At 41.2% G+C, this 23,891-nt stretch overlaps 1 protein-coding gene across 2 annotated transcripts in view; it reads left to right on the top strand.

The window, feature by feature from the left end:
* CCDC40 (coiled-coil domain 40 molecular ruler complex subunit) overlaps positions 1-23,891 on the top strand; it is a 188,852-nt gene that overhangs the window by 20,099 nt on the left and 144,862 nt on the right. For both annotated transcript variants that reach the window (XM_077459623.1, XM_077459625.1), the window contains exons 5-6: positions 7,534-7,617; positions 21,951-22,170. In XM_077459623.1, coding sequence (XP_077315749.1) covers positions 7,534-7,617; positions 21,951-22,170 — 304 coding nt within the window. The remainder of the gene's footprint in view (positions 1-7,533; positions 7,618-21,950; positions 22,171-23,891) is intronic.

Below are 23,891 nucleotides of genomic sequence, written 5' to 3' on the forward strand. Positions count from 1 at the left end.
GTGGGTGTCATAATGACACCTCCAGTTTAGCTCACAGATCGCAGTGCGAACTCTGAACTTGCACAGGAATCGGATCGCATAGGTGAGAACACCCATGGAATCTGAATCTAGTGCAGGGAAAAACAAGTCCCTGCACTATTTTCTGTGCGAATCCAATGCGAGTGCAGCCATACAACTGTATGGCTGCACTTGCATTGGTCAGAGATCGCATTTGATCGGGACCTGCATGGCGGGTGCGAATCATATGCTGTCTCTGCGATCGCGCTAGTATGAACCCGAGCTCAAGATCCGTTTACAAAAAACATTTACAGATCGGACATGCGTTGGCACCCGTACTGCATGCAGGGGAGGTTTGTTTTGGCATCTGCATTCACCCCCAGCTGTGTGCAGGCAGCAGATGCAACTACCGCACAGACACAGTCACATTCAACAGCAGGTACATGGCCCTGATCACAGACCTTGTGCATTCCAGGCCATATACCTGCTCCTGCGGAGCTGTTGGACTTGGGCATGTGGGTGTGTCTGTTCAGCCGCTGCATCCACTTCCATAGGCTGTTTGCATGCAGCTGGGTGCAGATACCAGGAAAAACACCTCCTGCATGCAGTATGGGTGCCAGCGCCTGTCTGAGGTCACATAGGGTATGTAAATATGGGCATTAGGAGAGTTCCTAAGCTATGCTGATACTGTTAAAGAGGAAGTAAACCCTGATGAGTTTACTTCCTCTTTTTTTCCCTGCAAAGGTAAAGCATAATGGACTACTATGCATCGCATAGTAGCCCATTATGTGTCACTTACCTGACACAGGAGCCAGCGAAGTCGCCGCTGTCCCCTGTAGTCCGCCGCATCCATCTTGCTGGTGGCGTCTCGCAGCTGTCATTCGGCAAAGCCGCGATGACGTAACTCCCGCGCATGCGCACGGGAGTCGACAAATGCGGCAGCTCCATTCTTGGAACTGCCGCGCTCAGTGCGCCTGCGCGCCGCTGTCTACGGCGCATGCGCCGTAGACAGCGGTGTCCGTTTTCGGGCAAATATCTCCTAAACCATATAGGTTTAGGAGATATTGCTTGGACCTACAGGTAAGCCTTAATCTAGGCTTACCTGTAGGTCAAAGTGGTTTGTAAGGGTTTACAACCACTTTAATTAATTTCATTGCATATTGCAGGCGTATGTTTACTAAGTAATGTGCTTTGGTAAATGCAGGTTTTTTTTTTGGGGGGGGGGGGGGGGGTTTGGCTTTTATTTACTGTGCTTATGCTCACAGCAAATGCAATGCTTGCAAGTTCTTGGAACCTTATGAGGAGTATCAGCAGATTTGAGTTTGAACGAAACAGAAATCCACTGCATTTGTACTTCCTCTGCTTCACTGCATACTCTTGAGCACTAATGTTTATGGTGAATATTGAGCAATATGGTAATAAAATCTGTAACAAATAAAACTAGAGCAGAATGTTCCTAGCAAGTATTCAGATCCATTTTTCCCCTTAAAGTGATACTATACACACACTGTTTAAATTACATTCTGCCTTCTATTTCTGTATGTGGATGATGGCACTGTAATTATTTTAATAATAAAAAAAAAATCCAAGTACTTTTTTTCTAAACAATATACAGCTGTCACATGACCTTCCTCTTTCCCAGGCTGTCTGCAGGGAAACATAAGCAGGACGAGCTTTTAGCCCTCTGCTGCTGGTCATATGTTCAAAATAGAAAAAAAAACAGCCTTTGGAATACAGACTAAAAATAAATAATATCAATAAACTGTTTACATTGTCATACAATATATATATATTTGAAATTTAATCTTTATAATTTTGTTTGGGCAAAAACATGTTGTGGGTGGATTTCTGCCAGTCACGCCCCTCCAGCCTGTATCTTAAAATAACAAGGAGGTGAAGCCTCCATCAATCTACATGTCCCCCATTGTGTATAGCTGGTTAGTGGATATGGAGGAGGGAGGGAGTGGGCTGTCATTTACCACTGTGTATAATATAACATATGTGACTCTATAGCCACATAGGCTGCTCATATGTGTAGGAAAGAAATGCTTAGCATAGAATCTCACTGAAGACTGAGCTTTTGTAGAGTTGCCACATGTGCAGAATAAAACATTTTTTTTTTTTCAATTCGTTATTTACATACATTTGTTTTGTTAAATTTGTTTAATTCGTTTTCAGATTTTTTTTTTCTTTTATTCAAATTTTAATCAATTCAAATGTTTCGAATTGCATTCAAATTAAATTCCATTCAAATTCAAATTTATTCTATTTGAAATTCACATCTTGGAAAACTGTTATATTGTTATATTCTATTGTTTTCTATTCTATTACTTTATTTCTATTTACATTTTTTCTATTCTATGTTATTTCTTTCTTTTCTATTCTATGTTATTTCATTTTTTTCTATTCTATGTTATTTTATTCTTTTATATTCTATTCAAATGTATTCTATTCTAAATTTGAATTTCGAAAGATGGTTATATTCTTTCTATTCTATTATATTTTTTTCTTTTTTTTTTTTTTTTTTCCAAAGAAATTTTATTTGTTTTTTGTTTCTCAATAATACAATAATAAAGTCATAACGTAATACACTTATGAAAACATACAAAGATTTTCACATAATATATGATCTAATTTGAATAATATTTGTATTTTAGTAGATATACAAATATATATGACATTGAGTTGAACCTATTATATTTTTTCTATTCCATTCTATTTTATTTTCTATTGTATTCAAATTTATTTTATTCATCATTTTGGATACGGTTATATTCTTTTAATTTCTATTCTTTTATATTTGAAGTTCAAATTTCAGAAGATTGTTATATTCTTTCTATTCTATTTTTTTTTCTATTCTATTCTTTTATTTTCTCAAATATAACATTTTATTCAATCCAAAACAAGGGCGAGAGACATACATTACAGACAAGGGTGTGAGCAGCAATACAGCTATAGAAATCATACAGCAATAAACTATCATCCAAAGCGACTTATCAGCTATGTGACAATATACCCGTCAGTTTCCAGTTTCCAATTCCCGCTCTGGGCACACACAACCCGGATCCAAGGAGTTGGAAAAGTCAGTGTTGGGGTCTCTCCCACTTCACCCCCACGTCTCCCATACAAAGAGAAAGATCTAGCTGATACTGTAAGGAGGGCAAGATTGGGGGGCGAATTACGGGATAGAAGGGGGGAAGAGGGAGGGGGATAGCAAGAGAAGAGAGAGAGGCAGAAAGAGAAGGCATGGCGGCAGACGGGGCGTACGGGTTCGCCTAGAAGAGGAGGGGGACACTACAAATTTAGAAGGCGTCGTCCCTCTTCAGAGTAAATAAAGGTTGTCCAAATGTCCCAGGTCTTCTTAAACAGTTCTTGTTTATGTTGTGCAGTGAAGACCAAGTCCTCCAGTTTTCTCACGTCCTCCACCTTCCGCAGCCAGTGAGCAATAGTCGGGGGGAGTTCTGTTTCCAGTGGATGGGGATACACGCCTTTGCTGCATTGAGCCAATGCCGTATCAACGACTTCTTATACTTTTTGATAGGGATCTCAGAGTGGTGCAGTAGGAAAAAAGCAGCGTTATCTGGGATGACATAATCCGGTAATTTTTTGTGTAATACGGTGAACTTCGCCCCAAAAGGTTTCCAATGTAGGACAAGATCAGAATATGTGTATCGGCGTTCCCACGCCCTCATTGCAGCGCCAACATCTTATTCTTTTATTTTCTATTCTAATCCTTTTCTGTTCGATTTCAAATGTATTTTATTCGAATTTTGGGAAATTGTTATATTCTTTTACTTTCTATTCTTTTCTATTCTATTTGAAATTTAAAGATGGTTATACTCATTCTGTTCTATTTTTTTATTCTATTGCTTTTTTTCCTATTCTAAAGCTAGTTGAATTTGATTAGAAAACTTTTAAAATTAGAATTTCGTCAAAAAGTTTGATTCGTCATTTCAGACTTGTTTAACTGCTTAAGGACTGCCTGCCACAGTTGGACTGCATCAGGTTGGCTCCCCTGCGCGAATCGCCGGCATTGTATGTCAGCTCGCGGTGGTGCATTTGCGGGTTCACTTTGGCAGTGGTGCTCCCGCTGCAAGCTGCAGGAGCGTGCTCGCGGGTCAGACAGACTAGATGTCCGCCGATGACCCGCGGTCCTCCAGAATGAGGATTTGCCTTTGTAAACAAGGCGGAACACCATTCTGATGACATGACAGAGATCTTCTGTTCCCAGTCACCGGGAACAGTGATCTGTCATCATGTCCCTGGCAGCCCACCCCCCCCCCACAGTTAGAACACACCCAGGGAACACAGTTAACCCCTCAATCGCCCACTAGTGTTAACTCCTTCCCTGCCAGTGTCATTTTTACATTGATCAGTGCATTTATATATATTATGTAATAATCTCACTGATCCCCAAAAAGGGTAATTTGGGGTCAGATTTGTCCGCTGCAATGTTGCAGTCCTGCTAAAAATCGCAGATCGCAGCCATAACCAGTAGAAACAATAAAAAATAAATACAAGTCCCAAATCTATCCTATAGTTTAGTTTGTAGACGTGCAAAATAATCAATATATGCCTAGTACCGTTTTTTTTTGTGTTTTTTTTTTTGTTTTTTTTGTTTTGTTTTTTTATAGATTTTTTGGGATATGTATTACAGCGTTTTATTAATATTTTCATGATGTGGGTTTAGTGACATTTTAACCGCTTCCCAACCTCACGCAGATATATAGAAGGGCGTGTACAGGCAGATTAATGTACCTGTACGTTGCCCTTTAAGAGGCAGCTTGCGGGGGCGCTCGTGCGCCCGTCGGGAGCTCCGTAACCGTGACTGCGGGTCCCACGGAGTCGATGTCCGCAGGAATACCCGTGATTGTCTCACAAAGAGGTAGAATGGGGAAATGCTAATGTAAACAAGCATTTCCCCATTCTGCCTAATGACACTGTCACTGATCACAGCTCCCTGTGTAATTGGGAGCAGTGATCAGTGTCGTGTCACACACAGCTCCTCTCTCCCACAGTTATGCCCCATACACACGGTCAGACATTCGGACTACAAAATCTGTCTGATTTTTTTTTTTCCAACGGATTTTGGTCCAAACTTGTCTTGCATACGCACGGTCGCACAAAGTTGCCGGGAAATCTGATCATTCAGAATGCGGTGACATACAACACGTATGACAGGACTATAAAGAGGGCAGTAGCCAATAGCTTTTGTCTCGTAATTTATTCTGAGCATGCCTGGCACTTTGTCCATCGGAATTGTCTACACACAATTGAAATTTAAACTATCAGATTTTGTTGTCGGAAAGTTTTAGATCCTGCTCTCAAACTTTGTGTGTCGGAAATTCCGACGGAAAAAGTCAGATGGAGCCCACACATAATCGGATTTTCCGACAACATGATCTGATCACACATTTTCCATAGAGTCCGACCATGTGTACAGGGCATAAGAATCACTCACCAGGACACACTTAACTCAGCGCCACCTAGTGGGTAACCCCTTCACTGCCAGTCCCATTTACACAGTAATCAATGTATTTTTAATTGCACTGATTGTTGTATAAATGTGAATGGTCCCAAAATAGCACCAGAAGTGTCCGCCATAATGTCGCAATCCCGATAAAAATCACAGATTGCAGCCATTACTAGTAAAAAAAAATTTTTTTATCAAAAATGTCATAAAACTATCCCCTATTTTGTAGACACTATAACTTTTGCGCAAACCAATCAATAATCACTTATTGTGATTTTTTTATATTTTTTTGTCAAAAATATGTAGAAGAATATGTATCGACCTAAACTAAGGAAAAAAAAAATTTTTTTTAGAGATTTTTGGGGGGATATTTATTATAGCAAAAAGTTAAAAATAATGCATTTTTTTTTTCAAAATTGTCGCTATTTTTTTGTTTATAGCGCAAAAAATAAAAACCACAGAGGTGATCAAATACCACCAAAAAAAGGTCCATTTATGTGGAAAAAAGGATGTCAATTTTGTTTGGGAGTATAAACGATCGGAATTTGATGTGACCGTGTGTAGATAAGACAGCTTGAGCCGAATTCCCACGGGAAAACCATCAGAGCTTTTTCCGACGAGAATTCCGATCGTGTGTACGCGGCATGAGAGTTTCAGATCTGCTCCTGGCTTCTTGATCTGCTTTTGACCTCCTATTTTGCTGTATCAAGTTGCTTTTGCAATCCTGATTATTTGTATAATGAGAAAAATCTGCGTAGACATCAATAAATGGCTGTATACACAAGCCTATAGGTTTATCGATATTTGTGTAGAATGGAGACCGAGGTATATAGGTATAAATTGAATGGCTTATTTAGGTATAGCATCACACATTATTATTATTTATTGTTGGTAAAAGTATAGAATGTTCCACATTCAGGATTTTTAAATATTTGACTATTTTTAAAGAGGATGGAGGAACTTGTGTAGAAAATTTGGAGCAAAGGTAAAATCTTCAGCAACCCAACAGATTTATGGTTTAGCTATGTAAGTTGTACTTATTTTACTAAGCAGCAGCCAAACCATGATATCTATAATCATAATTTTTTTTGTAGCATCTTAATTTTATTTGCTTTGAATAATGGGCAGAATTATTTAACAACAGTCTATACAAGGGTTGCACTGATACCATTTTTTTTCTTGCCAAAAGTACTCACCAATACCGTGTACCCATACTTTGTGGTGTGATTTGCGTCAATACAAAAAAAATAATGCAAATAACACTGCTAGAAATCGCATGCAATTTGAACAGGAATGCGGTGTTTCCTGTCCGAATTGCATGTGATTTCCCCCAAAGCTCCTGAGTGTGTGTATACAGTAGTACCTTGGATTATGAGAATAATTTGTTCCAAAAGCATGCTTGTAATCCAAAGTACTCGTATATCAAAGCAAGTTTATGGGAAAAAATTTAAACTCAGATAATTAGTTCTAGTGTATGCAGTACCGCATGTGGCCAGGGGTGGGGGGAGCGCCAGAGACGCTCAGATATACTTGGGAGCCAAGTTTCTCCGGCACCACCCCCCCCTCTGGCCACATGCAGTACTGCACACCGCAGAGGCTTGAATCCTGCTTGTCTTACGAGACAAGGCTCGCAAATCGAGTCAGAGTTTTACTCGCGCAAATGCTTGGTATCTGCATTGGTATCAGTGCATCTCTGGTTTATACTGGTATATATGGAAATTAGATGTGCATGTTTGTATCTGTAACACTCTAATATTACAACTGCAAGCAAATAATAAAGATTTAAGCCAGCCATACATGCTGCAAGTACCAGAGAAGATGCAATCCATGTATGGCCAGGGAGATTGTACCCAAGTCAATCTATCGATCGATTTGGGTACAACCAGCCTGTGATTTTTTATTTTTTTTTAACATTCATTTACTTGCCCAGCTGTGGTGGTGGAAGAAAAGAAAATGGAGCCTTGTATGGGCTGCTTTACTCCATCTTTCAACAGGTCTTTGTGAGTGACTGAACATGTAATGCATGGAATTAAAAAAATTACAAACCTTTTATCTATCCACAGCCGTTAATGACGAGGTTCCAGACAGCTCTGAAGAGTTACCTTACCAAACAGATACAAAGCCTGGACCTGGAGCTGCGTGAAATGGTATGTACGGAAAATATATTACATGCAGAGAGAGTTAGGAAATGCATGTACCTAGGACAGAAGGCTAAGGGGAGCAGCACCAAGCCACACAGTGTGAAAATTGTGATCAGTTTTGTTTACTTGTGTTTCCATCTTCTGACTACTGTAGGTCATTTGTAGCTGAATCCCTGGTTCACACTGGTGTGATTTGTCATGTCATGACTACAGATGTATGTGCCTAGGTCAAATTTCATGAACCAGGTTTACATCCACTGTAGGTATGCTGTATAGCACGGTGCTCATGCTATGTAACTTTTCCCTTATCTTGTAAAATATCTGGATGATCCTGCCAGTTCCTTTGCCCCCTGTCTGTGCTTACCAGGGTAACCATGGCTGCTGATCCATTATTACCGTGGTCAAGTTACGTGTTTCAGTCATCCTGCTGCTGTGCTCTGACAGTCTCTCCCTGCCTTCCCTGTCGGTGTGAAAGTGGCTGTCCTTCCTCGCTCCTCCCACCTCTATTCAGCTGAAACATGCAGCATAAATACATGTACCCCCTCCGGTTTAGGCTGCCATCAACTATAGTGCATGTGATTTATTAAAATGAAAAGGCTAAATACCTTTTTCCACACTGCCACTGAGCGGTCACGTGATCCCCCTGTGCTGGCCCTCTGACATCACAGGGGAATCTTGGCCCCTCCCACTTCTCTTCATAGTTCGGGGAAGGCCAGCGAAGGGGGATCATGTGACTGCACAGCTGTGATGTTAGAAAAGGTATTTAGCCTTATTGTTTAAAAAAAAAAAAAAATGCATACACTTTTGTTAATAATAGCATACTATGGTGGGGATACATATAAAGTCACATAGGGGGTTATTTACTAAAGGCAAATCCAGTCGTTGTAGGTCTGAGGGGAATATCTGAAATGAGGGGAAGTTCTGCTAATTTCTATCATCCAATCAAGTGCAAGCAAATATGCTCTTTTTTATTTTCCTTGCATTTCCTCCCCCCCCCCCCCACTGCACTTCTGAGTGCACACTGAGTGGATTTCCCTTTAGTAAATGAAGTAGGGATCGATCGATTATCGGTAAGGCCGATATTCACTTTTTTTTTTAAGTTTCGAACACAAACGTACCTGATATTGCTTCAAGGGGTTTTATCGGGGTGATGTCTGCAGCTTCAGGCATCAGCCCAGTATCCTGCTTTAGAGCAGACGATCAGCATTATTGTAATAACAACCGATGCGGCTCGGGAGCCGCTCGGTTGTTATTTCAATCAGCCAGAGGGTATGTTCTCCTGTCGCCTTCCGCCACCGCCTGGGCTCTCCCATCCCACCTATGCTTCGTTCGGGTCTCGGATCTCGTAACGCAAAAGTGATGTTATGACATCACTTCCCGGATTACTGTCATCTTAAAAGTGCCAGTTTTAAAAATAATAAAGTATTAAAAAACGCCGATCTTAATGTTTTGAATACTTTCAAGTGCAGAGGAGGGGTTTGGGATCTTCTAGATCCCGCCATAAAGAGTACCTGTTACGGGGATGTATACAAGTGTCATTTTTTTTTTTAAATGTACAGAATATTGCCACACAATATCGGCTATCTGCCTGAGAGGTTGCCGAAATATCGGTATCATATCGGCACTGAAAAAATGATATTGATCAATCCCTAAAATAAACCCCATAGTGACTTTATAAACCCTTTAACCACTTCCCGACCAGCGCACGACGATGTACGTCGACAGAATGGCACGGGCAGGCATATTGGCGTACAGGTACGTCCAATATTCAATGCCGCCCTGCCATCGCTCCCGTGCTGGTCGGGACCCCCGTGAGTCCGGTCGCGGGACCCACGGACTCGATCGCCGCGGGCATCCCCGCGATCGTCTCATGGCGCGGCCGAATGGAGGGAATGCCGTGTAAACAGCATTTCTCCATTCTGCCTAGCAACTAGTGACGCTGATCTCTGCTCCATGTAATTGGAGCAGAGATCAGTGTTCACTAAATGAAAGCCCAACCCCCCCCACAGTTAGTAACACACCCCTAGGAACACTTAACCCCTACACTGCCACCCACTGGTTAACCCCTTCACTGCCAGTGTAATTTACACAGGAATCACTGCATTTATATAGCAGTGATTACTGTATAAATGACAATGGTCCCAAAAATGTGTCAAAAATGTCCGATGGGTCCTCCACAATGTCGCAGTCACAATAAAAATCGCTGATCACCGCCATTACTAGTAAAAAAAAAAATTAAAAAAAATTATTAATAAAAATGCTATAAAACTATGCCTATTTTGTAAACACTATAACTTTTGCGCAAACCAATCAATAATCGCTTATTGCGATTTTTTTTTTTTACCAAAAATATGTAGAAGAATACGTATCGGCCTAAACTGAGGGAAAAAATTTTTTTTTATATATTTTTGGGGGATATTCATTATAACAAAAAGTAAAAAATAATGCGTTTTTTTTCAAAATTGTCGCTCTATTTTTGTTTATAGCGCAAAAAATAAAAACCGCAGGGGTGATCAAATACCACCAAAAGAAAGCTCTATTTGTGGGAAAAAAAGGACGTCAATTTTGTTTGGTAGCCACATCGCACGACCGCACAATTGTCAGTTAAAGCGACGCAGTGCCGAATCGCAAAAAGTGGTCTGGTCTTTGACTAGCAAAATGGTCCGGTCTGCAAGTGGTTAAATTAAAGAAGCTAAAGGTTTGAATGTTTTACCCCCTTCCTAAAGTAATCGTGAAACTAAGGTCCCTTTCACACTGTCGGAACGTTCAGGTCCGCCACAGTTTTGACAGCGAACCTGAACGAGCGCTCCATGCTAGTCTATGGAGCGACGGATGTCAGCGGTGACATGCCCTCCGACATACGACCTGATCCGATCCGCTAAAATCAGACAGATGCCCCTACGTTCGCATCCATCCCAGGCAGATCGGGTGAGATTGGATGAAAACGGACATGCTGCCGTTTTTATCCGATCTCTCCTTAAGAAACAGCAGCGCTCGACAGGCCCCCCAGTCATTAGGGGTGCAATGAATCGTCGCCGATCCGTGAACCGAAGGGGGTCACCCCGTTCGGATCGGCACATGCCTTAGGAAAGGCTGCGGCTTCGGTCTAGTTCTGAAGCGGCGGCCATCCTGGTGCACCCGTCGGCGTTTACAATGTGATCGCTCTGTCAAATGACTAATGATGACGCCGGTTCCTCTCTCCCCTCGGTGTACAGATCTGTACAGTGGAGGGGAGAGATCGGATGGCAGCAGCGCTGTGGGCTGCCAATGCTCTGCCATACCCTGCCAATGCTCTGCCATACCCTGCCAATGCTCTGCCATACCCTGCCAATGCTCTGCCAAAACTCTGCCATACTCTGCCAATACTCTGCCATACCCTGCAATACTCTGCCATACCCTGCCAGTACTCTGGTCATACCCTGCAATACTTGGTAATACCCAGCCATACAAGGCGATACCCAGCCGTACTCAGCCATACTCGGCGATACCCAGCCATACTCAGCCATACTCGGCGATACCCAGCCATACTCAGCCATACTCAGCCATACTCGGCGATACCCAGCTGTACTCGGCCATACTCGGCGATACCCAGCCATACTCAGCCATACTCGACTATACCCAGCCATACTCGGCGATACCCGGCCATACTCGACGATACCCAGCCATACTCGACGATACCCAGCCATACTCGGCGATACCCAGCCATACTCGGCGACACCCTGCTATGCTCAGCCAATATTACAGTGGGGGAGATGTATATTACAGTGGGGACTATATGGTGGTGGAATTTTCACAGGTTTTTGCAAATTCAATTATTATTTTCTGATCCCAAAAATGATCTGATCTGTGACTCTGATCTGAGGAACGATCCGATCTGTGAGTTTTCTGATCCGTTGCACCCCTGCCACTCAGTGAGCAGAGCGGGACCTGTCATCCACCGGCTCGGTGGAGATCAACGGAGAGATCTCCCACTGAGCTAGCGGGCAGAAGCGGACTCCGAGGCAGCGGATCCGCCTCGTTAGAATGATGCCTCAAACCATTAATCGCAATTTTCTTCAGCCAAAAAAGCAAGAAAAATGCTGTGCTATGATGCCGACAGCACTGATTGGCCCAGAGATGTCATTAGAACCATGGCACATGCACTTCTTTATAGATATAAATGATTAAAACAATTTTACAATTACTTTGTACATAATTAATATATACACAAACTGACTCAAAATAGTGCTGATAATCACAGTCTTAAATACAGTGATAGATGTGCAGGAAATAGAACAAGTCCATGAGAAAGCTAAATGGGTGAGTTTTGTAGATAGATCAATCGGTAAGTGCACTCAACACCATTATCCTCCATGCCGTGCTCCACACGTACCCCTAAGGGTTTAATCTCACCGAATGGAAGAATTCAATGGGCCTTACTCCACCAACCAAATCACATCCTCCACCTCTGGTTCAAACTCCAGACATCAAAAATAGCAGCAATACATGGAAAAAAAGCAAGCAGACTCCATATCGAGCAGATCCGTTTGATTCGTTTTATTTGAGTCTAAATATCTCATAAAAAATATTTTCCACGAATGCCAGTGCTGGTCCCAAATCGATCACACAGCCCGATATTAATCTCAATGTGAAACCAAGCAGCTCCAGTTAAACTATCCATGCTGCGGGGATGCAGCTCTATCAGCTCACCGTCCTGTGCTATCCCCTTCCAGTTTCACAGCCGTGTGTTTGGAACGCAGCGTACACTACGTCACTTCCAGTCTCCGCAAAGCCACTCCCTGTCTGGTTTCTTCACTAAGACTTTGCACTTCTTTTCCTGACAGTACTGCATATTTACTTTGGCTCCCAATGCTGAACAGAGTGGAGGAGTATCAAAGGAAAGGTAAGTATATGCTGGGAAGGATTGTGAGAATTAACTGCTTGCCGACCAACCACCATCATTATACTACGGCAGGTCGGCACGATCCCGCAAACCATCGTAGCTATACGTCGGCTCATGGGATCAGGATAGCAGGTGCGTGCACACGCCTGCTACATAGCAGGGGTGTCAATGCTTGTGGCTGATGGTCGCAATGACCGCCGGCCACAAGCGATCACGAGCACGAGGTACAGAACATGGAAGTGTGTGTGTGTGTGTGTGTGTGTAAACACAAAAATCCATATTTTGTTCTGAGAGGAATGACAGATCGTGTGTTTCTATTAGATAGGAACCACGATCTGTCACTTCCTCTAGTCAGTCCACTCCCCCTTCAGTTAGAATCACCTCCTGGGGAACACAGTTAACCACTTGATCGCCCCCTAGTGTTAACTCCTTCACTGCCAGTGACATTTTTACTGTAATCAATGCATTTTTATAGCCCTGATCGCTGTATAAATGCAAATGTGTCAAAATTGTCCGATGTGTCCACCATAATGTTGCAGTCACAATAAAAATCGCAGATCGCCGCCATTACTAGTAAAAAAAAAAGAATAATAAAAATACTATAAATCTATCCTTTGTTTTGTAGACGCTATAACTTTTGCGCAAACCAATCAATATACCCTTATTGCGGTTTTTCTTTTGTTTTTTTTTACCGAAAATATGTAGAAGAATACATATCGGCCTAAAATCGCACGACCACGCAATTGTCAGTTAAAGCGACGCAGTGCTGAATCGCAAAAAATGGCCCGGTCATTCTGCAGCCAAATCTTCTGGGGCTGAAGTGGTTAAAGCAAACTTGCTGCTTTGGTCTAAATTGTCAAACTAACAATTTGCTTGAAAGTAAACCTGTCAGAAATCTGGGCCATTAAAACTGAACATATTATGAAAAGAAAGCAGGGCCAATGGTCTAAATAGGGTCACTGCAAACATGAGATTGTACTGAGCAGAAATGTAAGGGTTAAATATCTTCGTTAAATATTCATAATGCCAAGTAACTTGCTCAGCAGATATTTTCCAGTGCCATATGGATTGTTAATACAGCATCATTATTATGGATACACTGACAAGACTTCAGATGAAATTGTTGTATCTTGCTTGTCACCCTCCTTATCTTGACAAGTTGCACTGTCCTCGTCAGCCCCGTTCCAGCCTATTTCTGATTACTGTAGGACCCTCCAGTAGCCCTTAGTTCTTATGAAAATGTATTGAGTTCTGGAATAGTGATTAAAATCCAATCAGTGACTTACCTGAATTTTGTGAGTTAATCAATTTGAACTACTTTACTGCATGCTGTTGAAATCACTAGGGCATTCTATAGAAAGGCGGAAGGAAATTGGTAAAATTGCTCAGATTGTGTTGGTGCCCTCTGTTCTTCTTGAGTCACTCCACCATTTAGGTCTTTCTCTCTCCCAGTTAGGACCTTTACTGCCAGAAGTGTTTCCGAAAGTCTGGTATGTTTAAGCAGTCTAATGGCGTGTACACACGTTCAGACTTTCCAGCAGAAAAAGTCAGACTGAATCATTGCATTGGATATTCCGATCATGTGTGGGCTTCAGTGGACTTTTTTCTTTGAAAATTTTGATGAAACTAGAAATAGAACATGTTTTAAATCTTTCCGACAGAATCAATTTCTATCGGGAAAACCATTAGTCTGTATGCCGTTCCGACGGACCAAAAACGACGCAAGGGCAGGTATTGGCTACTGGCTATTGAACTTCCTTTTTCTAGTCCGTCGTACGTGTTGCACGTCAACACGTTCTAAACAATCGGACTTTGCTGTGATCGTGTGTAGGCAAGTTAATTTCACCGGAACTCCATCGGAAAAACCGCCAGAGTTTAATCTGATGGAAAAAACTGTTGTGTGTACATGGCATAAGAAATAGTAACAGTAAAAGTTAATATGGATATAATTAAAATAAACCTAATTAAACTTACCCTTTCAATTGTAATAAAAGATAGCTAGTAATAGCCTGTCACATTCACAATGATTTGTAATGCCCCATACACGCTATCAGTTTTTCTGCTGAGTTTTTCCTTCAGATTTACCAAAACCATGTAGTGCAAGGGCCTGCCTGATTGCCTACAAATTGAAACTCCTAAGGTTTCACCTCATATTATATGGGTTTGGTAAATCTGAAGGAAAAACTCAGCAGAAAAACTGATACTGTGTATGGGGCTTTATGTAACGTTAAAGACATGGGGGAGATTTACTAAAACTGGTGCACACTGAATCTGGCGCAGCTCTGCATAGTAACCAATCAGCCCCAAGGTTTTATTGTCAAAGCATAATTGAACAAGCTGAAGTTAGAAGCCGATTGGCTACTATGCGCATATTCTTTGCGCACTGGATATAGTAAATCTTCCTCATTCTGTAGCATCTCCAAGCCTATTATTCAGTTTCAATGAGTGTCAGGAAGGTCTCCCAGCATTTTTATCCATACATGTAGCATAGACACCTTGGGGGGGATTAAGAATGAGTGACGCAGGCATAAAGCCTGGACAACTCCCCTAAACTGATAAAAACTAGCAGATCCCACTTCTATTTAACAAAGTAGGATCTTTGTTAATTGGGTGTGTTTTGTTTCATGTTCTATGCTGTGTCTGTGCCTGATAGGGCATAAAGAACAATGGAACTGGAGCTGCTTGCACCGTCTCCCTCTGCCAAGCCCCTACCCTAAGTGTGTGAATTTCTGCCAAATTGTAAAAAAGGGGTATGCTATAGGCCCCCTAACCTGAGGGAGGAGGCGGTGACGGATCACAAATTGGATTAGCAGCAAGGATGGGAAGTGTTATAACAATAGAGGATTTTAATTATCCAGACATAGACTGGGCGAAAGGAACCACACATTCATGTCAGGCTCGCCAGTTCCTAAATGTCTTACAGCACAATTTTATGGGTCATATGGTAGACGCACCAAGTAGAAATAAAGCGTTATTGGATCTACTGATAACCAACAATACAGACCTTATCAAGGGTGTGGAAATACGGGGCAATTTATGTAATAGCAATCACAGGACAGTTGGCTTCAGACTAAATCACACAAATAGGAAACATAAGGGGAACATAAAGACACCGAATTTCAAAAGAGCCAACTTCCCTAAACTATGAACCTTGCTACAAGGCATAAATTGTGATAAAATCTTAGGAACAAAGAACACGGAGGAGAGATGGGTTTGCTTTAAGAATATATTAAATAAGGACATTAGCCAATGCATCCCATTTGGTAATAAATTTAAAAGAGCGAACAAAAGTCCTGGATGGCTTAACTCCAATGTAAAAATGCATATAAAAGCAAAGAAGAAGGCCTTCAAAAAATATCAGGTTGAGGGATCATCATCAGCATTCAGACTTTATAAATAATGCAACAAGAAATGTAAGGGTGCAATTAGGGCGGCTAAGGGAGGGAGGGAGAGCAAAAAAAAAATCCCAAGAAATTCTTTAAGTATGTAAACAGTAAAAAAGGAGGATAGACCATATTCGCCCCATAAAGAATGAGGAAGGACATCTGGTTACAAAGGATGGGGAGATGGCAAAGGTATTGAATTTATTCTTCTCCTCAGGCTTCACGAGGGAATTGGTAACCAAAACTGCAGTGTTTTTCCTTATGACGCATCACAGGAAGGACCTCCATGGTTACCAGAGGACAGAATTAAAATTAGACTTGGGAAACTTAACATTAATAATTCACCGGGACCAGAAGGCTTGCACCATAAGGTACTTGGGGAACTCAGTCAAGTAATTGCCAGACCGTTGTTCCTAATTTTCACTGACAGTCTACTGACTGGAAAGGTACCAGCTGATTGTAGAAAAGCCAATGTAGCACCAATATTTAAAAAGGGCCCAAAATAAATCCCTGGAAATTACAGACCAGTTAGCCTAACATCAATAGTGTGTAAGCTCTTGGAGGGGATGATAAGGGACTATATATAGGATTATAGTAATGACAATGGTTTAATTGGCAGTAATCAGCATGGATTCATGAAGACTCGTTCTTGCCAAACCAATCTATTAACCTTCAATGAGGAGGTGAGTTGCCATCTAGATAAAGGAAGGCCCATAGACGTGATGTATTTGGATTTTGCAAAAGCATTTGACACGGTTCCCCATAAACGTTTACTGTACAAAATAAGGTCCATTGGCATGTACTATAGGGTGAGTACATGGATTGAAAACTGGCTACAAGGGTTAGTTCAGAGGGTGGTGATAAATGGAGAGTACTGAGAATGGTCAGGGGTGGGTAGTGGGGTCCCCCAGGGTTCTGTGCTGGGACCAATTCTGTTTAATTTTTTCATAAATGACCTGGAGGATGGGGTAAACAGTTCAATCTCTGTATTTGCGGACGATACTAAGCTAAGCAGGGCAATAACTTCTCCACAGGATGTGTAAACCTTGCAAAAACATCTGAACAAATAATGGGTTGGGCAACTACATGGAAAATGAGGTTTAATATCGAAAAATGTAAAATAATGCATTTGGGTGGCAAAAATATGAATGCAATCAATACAATACAAAGCATACAGAATATTGGCATGCATTAAAAAGGGGATTAACTCAAGAGATAAAACGATTATTCTCCCGCTCTACAAGAGTCTGGTCCAGCTGCACCTACAGTATGCTGTCCAGTTCTGGGCACCAGTCCTCAGGAAGGATGTGCTGGAAATGGAGCAAGTACAGAGAAGGGCAACAAAGCTAATCAAGGGTCTGGAGGATATTGGTTATGATGAAAGGTGGCGAGCACTGAACTTATTCTGTCTGGAGAAGAGACGCTTGAGAGGGGATATGATTTCAATATACAAATGGCATACTGTTGACCCCACAATAGGGATAAAACTTTTTCGCGGAAGAGAGTTTAACAAGACACGTGACCACTCATTAAAATTAGAAGAAAAGAGGTTTAACCTTAAACTACGTAGAGGTTTCTTTACTGTAAGAATAGCTTGTATAACAGTGTAAATGTTCTGTCCCCTCAAAATAACTCCACTCACAGCTGTTAATGTCTAAACCGCTGGCAACAAAAGTGAGTACACCCCTAAATGAAAATGTCTAAATTGGGCCCAAAGTGTCAATATATTGTGTGCCCACCATTATTTCCCAGCACTGCCTTAACCCTCTTGGGCATGGAGTTTACCAGAGCTTCACAGGTTGCTACTGGAGTCCTCTTCCACTCCTCCATGACATCATGGAACTGGTGAATGTTAGAGATCTTGTGCTCCTCCACCTTCCGTTTGAGGATGCCCCACAGATGCTAAGGATTTAGGTCTAGGGACGTGCTTGGCCCGGCCCATCACCTTTACCCTCAGATTCTTTAGCAATGCAATGCTCATCTTGGAGGTGTGTTTTGGGTCGTTACCATGTTGAAATTCTGCCCTGCGGCCTGGTCTCCGAAGGGAGGGGATCATGCTCTACTTCAGTATGTCACTTGTTGGCATTCATGATTCTCTCAATGAACTGTAGTTCCCCAGTGTTGGCAGCACTCATGCAGCCCCAGACCATGACACTCCTACCACCATGCTTGACTGTAGGCAAGACACACTTGTCTTTGTACTCCTCCTCACCTGGTTGATGCCACATACGGTAGACACCATCTGAACCAAATACGTTTATCTTGGTCTCATCAGACCACAGGACATGGTTTCAGTAATCCATGTCCTTAGTCTGCTTTTCTTCAGCAAACTGTTTGCGGGCTTTCTTGTGCATCGTATTTAGAAGACGTTTCCTTCTGGGACGACAGCCATACAGACCCATTTGATGCAGCGTGCAGCGTATGGTCTGAGTATTGACAGGCTGACCCCCCCCCCCCCTTCAACTTCTGCAGCAATGCTGGCACCAATTATACATCTATTTCCCATAGACAACCTCTGGATATGACGCTGAGCACATGCCCTCAACCTGTTTGGTCAACCATAGCGAGGCCTGTTCTGAGTGGAACATGTCCTGTTAAACCACTGTATGGTCTTGGCCACGGTGTTGCAGCTCAGTTTGAGGGTCTTGGCAATCTTCTTATAGCCTAGACCATCTTTATGTAGAGCAACAATGCTTTTTTCAGATCTTCAGAGAGTTCTTTGCCATGAGGTGCCATGTTGAACTTCCATTGACCAGTATGAGAGAATGAGAGCAATAACACTAAATGTAGCACACTTGCTCTCCATTCACACCTGAGACCTTGTAACACTAATAAGTTACATGACACTGGGGAGGGAAAATGGCTAATTGGGCCCAATTTGGACATTTTCACATAGAGGTGTACTCACTTTTGTTGCCAGTGGTCTAGACGATAATGGCTGTGTGTTGAGTTATTTTGAGGGGGCAGCAAATTTACACTGTTATACAAGCTGTACACTCACTACTTTACATTGTAGCAAAGTGTCATTTCTTCAGTGTTGTCACATTAAAAGGTATAACAAAATATTTATAAAAATGTGAGGGGTGTACTCACTTTTGTGAGATACTGTATGTTACCACCATGGCTGCTTCCATTGATGCAGTGGAAAAAAAAGTAGCCACTCAGGAACAGGAAGTGTGTTATGCACAGTATTATCAAGTCCTGAAAAAAAACAAAAGAGAAAATAAGCCTGAAAAATAAAACTAATGCAGCCGCCATGTCTATGGATTGGTAAAAGATACACTTAAATACTTTCACCTTCTGTTTCTAATCTCTGAATGTACTATACGGTACATTTACCTTCTGTAGGAAGCTGGAAAACTGAATAGTAATAGTGACTTCCCCTGCCTAGCTATTATTAGTTATTCCGGAGAATATGCAGCTAAAAATATTTGAATAGAACAAAAATGTTCTCAAGTGAAATTTACGTTAATAAAGTAGTGAATTGGGTATGTGAAAGATCATACGCTAGCATCAGCTTCATTACATGGGGTTTGATTGTCAACAATTCCACTTACACCTAGACACCGCTTTTTATCGTTTTTTAGCTAAAACCTTTAAAAGCAATAAGAACACATCTCTGATGATCCTCACATTTTGTATAAAAACTGCCAATCCAAAAAAAAAAAGAAATGTAATGAGAAATCCCTCTTTGAAAAAAACAAATGGAAAAACAAGAGGCTTGGACTACTTATTTTGCCAAAGCATGGCAGTCCCATGCTTTCAACATATCAAATCTGTGTCTAGTGGTATCACTGCACTCAAAAGTGTAATAAATTTGCAATCGATATGCTTAAAGTGTATCCACTGTCTGTTTTTGATAAACGTCATTGAAACATGTGGAGGTTCTCACGTGGTTTCCAATTTTTATTAAAGCTTTTAGCTAAGATCAAAACAGAAGTCTGCCTATATGTGACAACCTAAAACTATACACAAAACAATTTTTTTCTTAACTGGTAAGGTTTATTGAAGGTTTGAGAAGGGAAGTCAGGAATAAACACTTCCCAAGTACATAGGGAAACAAATCAAAAGATAAAACAGTCACAGCTCTCAAATACATTCAAGCAAATCAATTTGTGGATGTAATAGGGGGAAACAATACCAGTCAATAAGCTGTTCATTTGGGTACACAATATGGGTATTAAAAAAGATTGCAGTGTTAATTATCATGTAGTACCGCGAGTTGGAATGGGACAAGTAAGGGGAAAGAGTTGACATGGGGGGTGATGTAGGAGGGTAGTGGAAGATGAGAGGGTGCATACAAGCATAGTTGTTGTTTGTATATGCACTTCAGCAGGAGAAGAATCAGATCATGATCTTTTTGTGTCCAGGCAGATCAGATCTGGGCTTATTTGGCCAGGTTGCCTCTGCTTATATTGGGTAATTATTAAAATGGTAGTAATTGAAGAATGGTTGTGCACCAATCTTTGAAGGACGGGTGGGATAGGAGTTAGCATATAAGAAAGAGTTCCGATCAAGCATAATATGTTACATAGAAGATGGGTAGTTTTATGATGTTTAGATGTAGTGGTATCCTTATCGATACCCAGCAATTGAATAATGGGGCAGCCCTAAAAGCATATGTATGAAGGTTCCAAGCTGATACTTGCTACATTCATCTGGAATGCTGGGATTAATACACTGTAAACCTGAGTTCAGTCTGTCACCAAGATTATTCCATGAGTCTTAGGCCTCATTCACACCTGAATGTAGCGTTTTCAGGCAGAAAAATCGCATGATTTTACCGTGATTTTGCAGCTTTGCTTTCAGTGTTTTACCGCGATTTTGCTGCGTTTTTACCGCGATTTTGTGCAGGGCATAAGGTCACCCATGTAAAAAGAAGAAAAATGCCCAAATCTGCCCAATTTGAGCGACAAAAAAGAGTCCAGAACTTGTTTGGGCTTCAGGCGTTCGGCTTCAGGCGACATGGAGTGGAGATGTGAACCATCTCCATTGAGAATATATTTTTTTTCCCCTTCAGGCTTCAAGCTACAAAATGTTCCGGTGTGAATGGGGCCTTAGAGTGTGGAAGGTATGGAAAACATATCAACATATCCATCTTCAATTAGAAGTGAGGGTCACTGTTCTGGGCAGATCCTTGGTTATATGTATATCCAGCTATTTAAAATGTTGCACACACTTGATGATGCAAATGGTAGAGGATTGAGATTTGTGCCCAGGATGAAACCAGACCATTCTTTAAAAACCAGGTAGGACCCACAGGGGAGACAACAATAAATCAACAAGTTAATGACAGCCGATGTAAGGAAATTAGCGAGAGCTGTGCACCATGTAGTAACATGGAAACGGATAACAAATTTGTCAGTTAATGTATATCTCCTGAAGAAAACAACCCAGTGTCCTCCAGAGAACTGGAGGGTGAATGCCTCATACCCATGAACATAAAAAAACAACTTTCAAACCTGTTTGGGTGTTGAGCTAGCTTTATAGGGTACAGAAAAGTGCAAGGAGAGTAGGAGATGCTGAATACTGAAAACAGAGGCTAGGGCACAAAGGCTGTTACACGTGTACAATTTGTTATTTAAGTTGCCTAAAAAAAAAAACAGCTTCAACAGTAAGAAAACAGATCTGCATTGAGTTAAAAAGAGATTCAAGGCAATTTCTGGTCTATGTCCCTCAATAGTTTTACCTGTGTTTGTCCAAAGCTAAAACTGTGTCCCGAAAGCAAGACAAGAACAAGAACAGTGCAGTCTGGATGCCCACCATGTATTTCATGGGATAGTTCTAAAATTAAGGGACAACAGAGGGATTGGGCACGATGCTTGTAGTCAATGCATTGCTACATTGCTATATTTATCAAACACCTTTGACATCTCAATGGAGGAGAAAGGCCTTTTATACCTTCCAGGAAAACAAATACCTTTTAGTGAAGTAGAGAGGAGGAAAGAGGAAAATCGAGAGTCTATTTTTATGGCTCAGTTTTGTGAAAGGTTTATGTTATCGTCCTAATTGTTTTACCAACTTTGATAATAGTGTGTCAAGACAAAAAATTATATGCACCATTACCATTTCAGAGTACATCAATGAAGAAAAATAAAAGTGAACGGGAAGACCTTGGTGTGATTTTGTATGGAATACAGCAGGAATTGGCTCGTCTGCAGATGGGCTTAGAAAAACATTATGATAAACATGCCCAGGTTTCCACCCTACGTAGACAAATAGAAGAAGATCTGGAAGCTATTAGAAACCTCTACAAGACAACTCATCAGTCTAATGATGCAGAGCGTAAGAAGGGTCAGTATATCACTTTATGGTTATACAGCTTTTCCTTTCACAAAAAGTATATACTTATTTCTAGAGACTACAAATTAATGCAGGTATAAAGTGCAGTTATTTAGAGGTGTATACACCTGCATTCAGCTTTCAAAAGACTATAACTCTGGCACCTCAGGCTCACACATCTGAAGTATTTCTTTATAGTGTCAACCTTGCCCATTCCTTTACTGCCTTGCACACATTTCTATTGGCTAGTGAGGTGACATGGAATTTTATAGATAGGCAACTCCTATCCTCATATTGATTAGTGGTTCCAAACTAATAACTACAGCAGTAGGGAACAGACACAAAAGATACACTCCACATCTTTCCAAATAACTGTTCTGCCTTCGTATGACGCAATTGATGGTTTTTATACGCATGATTACGTAGGTATCACATTAATATTACAATTGTACGTTTATGGTAACAAGGGGCGTAACATAGGCAGACTAATTCTAATCAGGACACAAACATGTAATGAAAACATTATTAGTACCATGTGCACAGTGAGAGCAGTGTGCAATTCATACAAGATAGAATACAATTATATACAGAACTTACAAATTTCCTTTACAGTCTTCTCTCTTTTGACCAATGTGAAAAATGATTGATTAGACATATTTACAGAGTACTGGCTGTACACTACACTCATGTGGCCAGAATGGCCTTCTAGCTTAATTGTTGGCAATTCTGACTTATCAGCACATGTAAACACAGAAAATTCTACATAAAATGTAAGGCGTACAAAAGACAAATATGATTTCAACATTTTCAACATGGCTAAACTACTTTTTTCATGTGTGTTTGTGTGTGTGTGTGTGTATATGTATATAATATATATATATATATATATATATATATAATTAATGTATGTAGAGAGAGAGAGAGAGAGATAATATCTCCCTTACAATTAAAGCATTTGAATAAATAGTACCCTAGACTGTGATTCCAAGAGGGAAACAAATCAAACAGATTATTTAAATTTAGTAATTTTTGCAGTGTCTGGTGTGGATCCAGGTGACCTTTCCTTCAAGTTTTGCACAACTGTACATGAAATAGATGCTGTATTGAGTCTCCAAACATCTCCTTATATATAAATGTCTCTTAACAATCCACAAGTCACCTTGGTTTAGTTTTAGATCCTTCCAAACTGTTAGGATCTGGAATTGGGGAGAAAACACATAAATGAGTTTGTCAAAAACCTTAAAAGATCAGCAACATTCTCTATGCAATCCGAATGGAGGACTTCAGCTGCTGAGACAAAATATAAGACAGTGAGTTACACGCTCCCAAGACCCATAGGGATAGAGTCCAACATCCCCTTTAGGGCTTAACATGGTTGTAAACCCTTATAGACCACTTGTGCTACAGGTAAGCCTATAGCATGGTTTTGGAGATATCCCCTGTATTTGCATGTACCAACGTCATCGGCACATGCTCACTGACACAAACTGAAGCAATTGCACGTATGTGCCGTTGCTTCAGTGAGTGTGCCGGTACCGCGCGCATGTGCGAGAGTGACGTCATTGCGGCTATGGCCACTCACACCGCCAGAGCCGCGATACCCGGGAGTAACCCCCCGGGAGTGATGTCGGCCGCCGGAGCAGTGTATGGACACCGCAGCAAGGGCTTCCATCTCAAGTGAGTATTACATAATGAGCTAGTATGATATGCATACGAGCTCATTATGCCTTTGT

The sequence above is a fragment of the Lithobates pipiens genome, unplaced genomic scaffold, assembly GCF_037356315.1.
Source record: "Lithobates pipiens isolate NorthernLeopardFrog02 unplaced genomic scaffold, aLitPip1_a1.2 Scaffold_28, whole genome shotgun sequence".
Lineage (NCBI taxonomy): Eukaryota > Metazoa > Chordata > Amphibia > Anura > Ranidae > Lithobates > Lithobates pipiens.